General features: G+C 26.8%; 1 protein-coding gene across 2 annotated transcripts; it reads left to right on the plus strand.

Annotated features, from left to right (window-relative positions):
• Window positions 1–5,076: 5,076 nt before the first annotated feature.
• On the plus strand, window positions 5,077–9,283 carry LOC108454882 (uncharacterized). Of its 2 annotated transcripts, none has more exons than XM_017753488.2 (5): window positions 5,077–5,672; window positions 5,755–6,479; window positions 7,203–7,616; window positions 8,368–8,621; window positions 8,994–9,283. In XM_017753488.2, the coding sequence occupies exons 1-5, from the start codon at window positions 5,461–5,463 to the stop codon at window positions 9,246–9,248; spliced, it is 1,860 nt and encodes a 619-aa protein (XP_017608977.1). In that variant the 5' UTR covers window positions 5,077–5,460; the 3' UTR covers window positions 9,249–9,283. The 2 variants fall into 2 exon arrangements, with proteins under 2 accessions (XP_017608977.1, XP_017608978.1); XM_017753489.2 differs by having other exon boundaries at window positions 5,082–5,319.
• The last annotated feature ends 207 nt before the right edge of the window (window positions 9,284–9,490 follow it).

Here is a 9,490-nt window from a genome sequence, read left to right on the forward strand (position 1 = left end):
TAACGATATTGGCGTGACAACCGTGTATTGTTCATATGTCTTTTATATTGACATGATATTATTTATCTTATATATCATCAAAAATAATTTAAAATTATAAAAATATTCACAAAAAACAATTATAAAAATCAAAAAAAAGTAAGTGCAATGAATTACCACGAGAGATGCCATATTTGATAAATTAATGTTTTAATCAATATTTCTATTAAAAATAATAATTTAATTCTTTTTAAAAGTTAATGATCAAATTCAACTTTTTTAGAAGATTGAATGCTAAATTTAACCTAAAAAATATAAACCAAATTTAGAAAATATAAATAATAAAAATAAAAATTTCATTATCTCTTAATGATTTGACCCCAAGTATTATGTATTTCCTACAATAACAAAGGTCAAAATTTGTGGGACATGGAAGATCCTTAGAATTCTTTCCTCCTTTCAAATTTGAACATAAATGAAGCAGCAACAAGAAACTTCCAAATTAAATTTCCTTGCTTATGCGACACTTTGCACTTATTATTGACTTTTTGCTCAACTGCAAGTAATATTTCTTACTTTTTTTTTTATTTTCCTTTTTAACAAAACGTGTGGAACTTTTCCCAATTAGCCGACATACAGATGTGGCTACTCTTTATTTTTGTATTAATATCTTTTAGCTACTGCAATTTTCACTTTTTTATAAGCCCCAAGGATTAGATTCTACAAGTGTTTTGCCGCTCATTAATATCTTTGGTATAACTTCATTTATTGAGATAACAATAATTTATAAAATTTAAAAGTAAATGTATATATTAAATATTGAAATTTTAAATTTGAATAATTTAATCTATCACATAAATAAGGTTATTAAAAGTACTCAACTTAAAGTTTTATTTTAAAAATTGTTTCTAGCATTTGTTATAATAGACGTAGATAATAATAATAGAATAATCGTAAAAATATATATATATTTTATGTAGAAACCCTTTTGGAAAAAAGATCATGGGCAAGGGAAAAATTTACTAATATTAAAAAACGAATGATACAATAAGAGTTTCGACTACATCTATTTAAAAGTTTAAAAAAAAATTATTCTAATCAATGTTAATAGAAGAGGTGTAATTCTATATGGATTTTGCTTGTGTGACATGGTCTCTTTATTTTCCACTATATTTTTTTCTTTAATAAGTAATGGGATTCGAGTCATACAATTTTAACGATGTTCTAATTTAAATTAATATATGGAACCTTTAAAAGACTTATTAATGTTATCACTATAGTTGGTGTCGTCTCTAAAGCCATATTAATTATTAGAATGTTATTGTATACTTAATTCTTTAATCGTTGATTTATTATTTATTCACTAAAATCGATGAAGATGAAAATAGCTATTATATATATAATTTATCTCATGCAATGACAGTCATATTATTCAAGATTTAGGGTTCATGGTTCGGGTTTGAGTTTAGGGTTCAATGTTCAAGGTTTGTAGTTTAGGGTTTAAGGTCATGTTTTAAGGTTTGGTGTTTAAAGTTTAGGATTTGAGGTTTGGGGTTCATGATTTAAAAAATACCAAAATTATGTGTTAATGACATGGACAAAATTGCTAAAATATCATTAAATAATTGGAAATGAACCATAGAAAATGTAGGGAGAAATGTCCATAAAATAATTTCTCATATAATTGTTTGCTTTTCTTAGTAATTCGAATGGCACATCATTTAATTTAAAAATAAATAAATTATTTCAACTTCATTTTAGATGATTTGTCATCATTTGATTCACTAACAATGTATAAAATTATATGTTATCGATGCATGAAATTGGGTTAATATTTATTACAATAACAAGGTATAGTTCTACACAATGTCAATGAACCAGATGGTGACACATCATCCAATTTTTAAAACATAAATTCTCTTAACATCATTTTATATGATGTATTATCGTCTTGTTCACTAACAATGTAAAAATATAACCTGTTAAAGCATCGAATATAAATCCTTTTGATTGGATTAATATTTAAGGCATTGATCAATGTATAATTCTATACAATATCAATGATCCAAATGACAATTTTTTAAGAAAAATCATCTTAATTTCATTTAAATAATGTGTCATAATCTAATTCACTAATAGTACATGAAACTATACATTGCAAGTGCATCAAACACATGTATTTGTGATTGGGTTAATATTTAATGCTCTAATGGTGTATAATTCTAAGCAATGTCGATAATTCAAATGATCACACATAATCAGAATTTTTTAAAATTATATCCTCTTTAACTTTATTTTAAATGATCTGTCACCATCTGGTTTCTTGATAATGTATAAATTATACATCAAATATAAATTATTTTATTAGATTAATATGATGCACTAAAGGTGTGTAATTCTACCAATTGTGATCTACAATTTTTAAATTAATTAAACATCTTATTCATCATATTACTTGCAATGGATTGATTGTTTCATATAAAATTAAGACTTTTAACATTTAATTCAAATAAACTAAGGAAATTGAAACATCAAATCTCACACGTAAACATGCAATCATGCATGTTTTCTTGCAAAACCAAATCTACTATTTAATATTGCAAGAATATGATATTTGTGGTTCAATTTATACTTCTGAAACCCACATTTTGTCGCAATTCACATTTTAAAATAATCTCAATTTGGTCACACATATGATTAAATATATAATAAATGGTTAAAATATGTCATACATCCTAATATTCTTAACAAATTTAAAATTTAATTCTTATATTTTTGTTTTCAAGAATTTAGTCTATTTACTTTTTAGATTTCAAAATTCAAGTCTAATTTTTAACTTCTTTTTTAAAAAATTTGTTGATATGACATTTTAAAATGAAAGAAAAAACTCACTGGTAGAATGTAACTAAAAAAATTGATGTTATAATAAACCTAAATTTTAAAATTTTAAAAATAAATAGACTAAATACAAGAAATAAAAGTAGAAGGACTAAATTTTAAGTTTACGAAACTATAAAGACTTGTGGCATATTTTAACCGTAATAGATTAATTAACATTCTTTTGATTCAAGCTTTATAAATTAAAAAAATCCTTTGTCCTTTATTTATATATATTTAATATTTTAAAGCTTTGGCGGCAATTTTCTAAGTCAATCTGCATGAAAGTGCTATTGGTATAGTTAAGTAATAATTTCTTATTTGTAAAATAGTCCAAATTTAACCAAAAGAAAGCTAAATTATAAAATAACCTAATTAGGTTTATCAGTGGCGAAGCCACTAAGAGAACCAGGGTCATAGTCCTTAAAATACTCGTTATTTTAATAGTCTATATTTTATAATTTTAAATTAGTAATGATAAAATTATATTTTGACTCCTAAAAATATAAAAATTAATTTAACTTTTTAAAAATTATAAAATATAGACTATTAAAATGATAAAATTATATTTTACTATTGTAAAAATATATAATTTAATTTCAGCCCCAAAAATTTTCTAACTCCACCACTTAAGTTTACATAATATTAATAGTAAAATTTTGATTATTTCAAAAATTTAGAACCAAACAACATTTTCACTAGATGTCTCTATTTATGTAAATTTTGAATTGTTGAGAGAATTGATGTTTTATCTAACTTTATCAGTGTTTCATCTACATTCATGCATTTCTTGTATTTTTGTACTAAAACCTACTTTACACGTGCAATATTTGTGCTTTTCTCAATTATCAATTTATATGAAACAATAATATGCATATAAATTATTTTTAAAAATTTTAATTTAAGATTTAATTGTTTAATATAGTTGTTAATTTTTTTGGAGAAATAAAATATTTATTTTAAATATGATGTTGTAAAGTGAAAAAAATATTTAAATAATATTTAAAATGGTTAATATTATTATATTTCAATAAGAATATAAAAATTAATTTATTATAATTCATTTGCTAATATTTTGTTTAGCATTGCTCATGACTTTAAAAGTACTTTTAAATTTAAAAGCAGTTTCTAAAATTTGTCTATTTAGTAACTATACATAATGGGACTTAAAGACCTTTGTAAATAATTGCGCATGATAAATTTCAAACTTAGATACTCAAGACTCAAAACTTCTGTCTTTGCTAACTTTACCAAGACTTCGTTCCTATTCCCTTTTTCTTAAATATACGTGTATGTTTGTGTACGCATATTCGGATAAATATTAATAAGATTTTTTTTTTAAGATACTAGTTTGGGGATTGAAATTAGTGATATAATTTTACAGATAGGGGTAGGTTTTGAAGGCAAATATTGACCCCATCCTAAAGTTTTATGCCTATTTGCTGATCATGCATGATATATGTTTTTGTGTGGCAAAATGAAAAGAAAGCACAAACTTGATGCTTGTTTCTAAAAGTTCCTTACTTATTTCTCATGTCTTTCCCATGCCTTACGATACAAAATATAAAGTAGTTTTAGTTTAGATGATATTAACATGGAGATAAACAGTTCAAACTTGCATTTTTATAAAATATTTTCAAAATTCGAATTACTACAAGTATTAAATTAATATAAATGGACTGTTTAAATAATTATCAAGTAAAACTAAACAATTATAATACAAACAAATTAAGAATTGGTACACATATAATTATACATAGTAGATCTCGAACATGATTACTTAAGGCAATTTAATAGTGTTTTTAACTGATTTTGTAGTTAATTACTTGAAACCCTCCCTCTTAACCCTTAATTACAAAAAGGAAAAAACCAAAGGAAGGGTCAAAGAAATTCTAGGAAAATAATTTCGATCTAAAAGTGCCAACAATTTCAACCAAGGTGCCCTTACCCTTTTCATTAGAAGGGTATATCAATTTCTACCATAACTAGCAAGTTTCTTTCTACATTGTTACTTCCTATTTTTCTTCTTTTTAAAGAAAATTAATTAGGAAACTTAAATCACAAAGCCTAACACCCAATTCTAGCCTTAATTTCCCTATTACATGGTCAAAATTTCTTGCAACTAATTATTATCCCCCTAACCTAAACTTCCAAATTGAGCCCTAAAAAGTTAAATTAATAAAAACTTAATTAAAAGGCGTAAACATTAAATTTAACCCAATTTTCCTTCCTTTCTTCTTCTCTTTCTTACTCACAAACTTTGCACACTAATACAAAGCCAAAAACCGACCTTTCAACTAAATCATTATCTTCTCCTTCTTTCTCTTGAAATCTCTCATATATAACGGTCCTCTGAATCCCATGGTTTTAAGCAACCAAAGATTAGCTCCAAATAAGAACAACTCCTTAGTAGCTCACATGTTCTTTTCTTGATTTTCATCACGTTAAATCTCACTTAATTAGGTTAGATTTCAACTTCGTTTGATCCTAATTCTCATTCAAAATCTTGAATTCCATCATGTTTTTGGGTTATGGGTTTCTCTTTTTATAGGTGAAAAGTCTACTTTGAATCAAAAAAAATTCGTAGTTTAAATCAGAGTTCCTATGGACTGTTTTTTTTGCTTCAACTTGAAGAAGTTTATATTAATGGGTCCCTTAAACAAGTTTTTGATGAATACCCATTTTGATATGATGAATATGGTTTCTTTTAATGTATTTCTCTTTCAAAAAATGTTCACTTTTGGTGGGTTTTTGTTGGTCTCCATCTCTGCTCTGTTCTTCTCTCTTTTTGATTTCTTCAGCAAAGTTTTCTCCGGGTACTGAAACCAATTTTGACCTCACTTTGTGTTTTAAACAATGAAAATTATTTTTTTATAATGGAATTTTTTATGCTTTCAGGACTCCAATATGTAAGCTTAAACCAGAGGAAGCTATGCTTGATGCTATTGAATTGAAGGATGAAGAAAGTGAAGTATTTGAAGAGATTGAATCACCAAAGTTGGTTTTCAAGTTTCAGTTTCAAACTCAAACTTTTGAAGAATTCAGCAAGAAGTTTAGAGATATTGGCATGGAAACTGATCCTTCAACTAGCGCAAACAAGTATGAGTTCAATTCAAGGAATGATTTCGAATTTACAATGGAGAATCCAAATGATATAAGCTTTTGTGTCAAGGAATTATATACTGATTCCAACAATGGGTTGTTTCCAAAACAAGATTTCTTGGAAGAAAACATCAAGGATGAAGAAGCTGTTATCATTGAAGAAGTAACAAAGGAAGATGGTGGTATAATGGAGGAGGAATCCAAGGAAGTTGTTAATGGCAATGAATGTGCAAATGTTTTGTATCATAGTTCAGATTCAAATGAGTTGGAAACATTGTGGGAACATCAACACTTGATAGAACAGCTAAAAATGGAGTTGAAAAAGGTAAGAGCAACAGGGTTGCCTACAATATTGGAAGAATCAGAGTCTCCAAAAGTAATGGAAGATTTGAAGCCATGGAAGATTGATGAGAAGTTTCAACATGTTGACAGAATGAGTGATCTTCACAAGTTGTATAAAAGTTACAGAGAAAGGATGAGGAAATTTGACATCTTGAATTACCAGAAGATGTATGCAATAGGTCAGCTTCTTTTTCCTTCCCCAAATTTCATTACTTGTTAGGGATTATTTTTTCTTTTATTAAAAATAAATTCTTGTACATTAGATAAAAATATAAATTGATCTTTTCTATTAAAAGTTTTATTTATTTTACAGTTAAAAATAAGTATGATCGATAAAATAGCTAAAAATTACATGTCGATTGCTATCTCTTTTTGGATTTAAATTATTTAAATTCATATTGAATTTTTATTTTTTATTTTTTATTTTTATTTTTTATTTTATATATTTGAATGACTAAATAGTAAATTATTATTTCTTTTTTTTTTTCCTAAAGGAATGCTTTTAGATAGTACTTTTAGCCCATTGAAGGTGCTATCCATCTTCGGTGCTATGGAACCAAACCTTTTAGAATTGAGGGTAGCTTCCATTTAAGAACCGACTTAGTATGGGAATGCTTTACCTAACTTTTCCAATTACAACTAAATTCACAATAATTAAAATGTAAATGGCAGAAAGAAGACAACTTGGAAATGTTGCATAAAGAAAATATATATAAGTTAAATTATATTAATCGTATCCGATTAAAATTAGTCTTAAATCGTAAAACAGACAGACGAAGAGATTATATTAAATAAATTAGGGTATGATTATCTATAGGCTTTCAAATTTTTTTTCATTAAATTGTGTTTTAAGTTTCATGTAAAGTAAGGCATCCATGGGTGTTTTCTTTGGCAATTCGTAGGCTTTCTTCAGTCAAAAGATCCACTTCAATCAATTTCAACCCACAAATCATCGTCTCCAGCAATTACATCTCTTCTTCACCAAAACCTGAGGCTCCGACGCCGAAAAAAGTCCAATTTCGACCCCACCACCAAGTTCATCAAGGAGCTCCACAGTGATTTAGAAATGGTCTACGTAGGCCAACTTTGTCTTTCTTGGGAAATTCTTCATTGGCAATATGAGAAAGCCATGGAAATATGGGAAACTGATCCTTATAGTTTACGTAGATTTAATGAAGTTGCTTGTGAATTTCAACAGTTTCAAGTCCTGATTCAAAGATTCATCGAAAACGAACTGTTTGAAGGTCCAAGGGTGCAAAACTACGTAAAGAACCGATGCGTTTTACGTAATCTCCTTCAAGTTCCAGTTATTCGAGGTATGAACTCTCTCCATTATCCATATTCATTACAATCCACACCCCTAATTTAAATCCCTACCCGGAAAAGGTAAAAAGACTTCCCGGTTTCTTTCAATTTTGATATTGAGTAAATTAGTTACTCTCACAAAAATCAGAACAATTTAATTCTATAATTTCAAAAATAGAAAATAAGGACAATATAATCGGAGCATTAATATGTTTCGTCAATTTTATATGAATTTAACTGATATAATAACAAATTTAGCTCTCATAATTTATAAATTTTATCAATTTTGTCATGATTTAACAAATTTAACCTGCAATATTTTTTGTAAATATTGAGGCTAAATTTGTTGAATTTTCTAAAATCAAGACCAAATTAACAAGATATGTAAACATCGAGGGCTAAAATGGTTATTATAACAATCAAAATTATGCATAATTGACAAAAGACTTTAACGTTGTGATTAATTGTTCTTAATTGCTCACTTTCAAAATTGCAGGAGTTAAATTGTTCCAATTTTTTTAGAGGGACTAATTTACTTAATTTCAAAATTAAAGAGGACTGAAGAGGTCTTTTTATTCCTGGAAAATGATATATTAAGCATTTTATATACCTTGAGATGTGACAATATACCTAGTTTAGATCCCTTTGAGGTGAGTAGGGCCATTGGCTACCATAAACTCAATGAGTATTTATTTTCTTGATTAAGAAGCAAATGTTTGAGGAAATATTTTAGCTAATACAAGCTTTGATTTGCTGTTGTAGAGGATAGCGTGAAGGACAAAAGGAAAGGTAGAAGAAGGAGAATAGATGATGATAATGATGATGATGATGATGGCATTACAAGTGACATGCTAGTTGAGATCATGGAAGAATCCATAAGAATATTTTGGCGATTCATTCGAGCTGATAAAGACGCAAATGTTGTCATCAAGAATTCCAGGAAAGGAACTCAAATAGAACCTCTAGAACCAGCTGATCTTGAACTTTTAACAAAGGTTCAAACTAGTCTACAAAAGGTAATTATGTCTTTTTTTTAAGAAATCGAAACTGAATAATAAAAATTTGAGAGATCAAAACATAATTTTATCATAATTTAATTTTTAATTTAATCATTTTATAAGAAATTTAATAGCAATTTTTCTACCTGAATGGAGACTAAGGCTCTAGGTGTCCCTCAAATTATCCTTTACCTATAGTTATAAACTCTTTAAATTGATTTATATGAATACCTTTAAAAGATAACATTCAACAAATTTAAGATTCAAATTTCACCATATGCAACTTTTCTAGCTACCGCTCCTTTTTATATAAATAAAAAATGGTGGGGTTATTATTATTATTATTATTATTATTATTTACTTTTGACATGTTTTGTGTTGGAAATGCAGAAGGATAAGAAGCTTAAAGACATTCTAAGAAGTGGAAACTGCATATTGAGAAAATTGAAGAAGAATGAAGAGGAAAATTCAAATCAAGTTCTTTATTTCTTCTCCCAAGTGGATTTAAAATTAGTGGCAAGAGTTATGAACATGTCAAAAGTGACAAAAGACCAACTTTTTTGGTGCCACAACAAATTGAGTAAGATAAATTTTGTTCATAGGAAGATTAATGTAGAACCATCTTTTTTGCTTTTCCCATGTTAATATTCATGAAAAAGTATAGTCTATATTTCCTTGTATGTTGATTCCCCTATGCATGCTACTTAGTATAGAGATGGTATTGTATAAAAATATATAATTATGAGTATAAAACAATTATATCAACATGATACAAGAAGATTAATACAACTTTAAACTTGAAATTAAAAAGATGAGTAAAAATTTGGTTAAAAAAAAAAGACCTCTTCAAAATAAGTAAGAAGTTTTCATTCTTTTTTCCATAAACA

This window comes from Gossypium arboreum, chromosome 9 (assembly GCF_025698485.1).
Source record: "Gossypium arboreum isolate Shixiya-1 chromosome 9, ASM2569848v2, whole genome shotgun sequence".
Classification (NCBI taxonomy): Eukaryota; Viridiplantae; Streptophyta; class Magnoliopsida; order Malvales; family Malvaceae; genus Gossypium; species Gossypium arboreum.

Coding starts and splice junctions, on each gene's coding strand:
- LOC108454882 (XM_017753488.2), top strand. CDS start 5,461: ATGGACTGTTTTTTTTGCTTCAACTTGAAGAAGTTTATATTAATGGGT. Junction 6,480..7,202: donor CCAGAAGATGTATGCAATAG/GTCAGCTTCTTT, acceptor GGCAATTCGTAG/GCTTTCTTCAGTCAAAAGAT. Junction 8,622..8,993: donor TTCAAACTAGTCTACAAAAG/GTAATTATGTCT, acceptor TTGGAAATGCAG/AAGGATAAGAAGCTTAAAGA.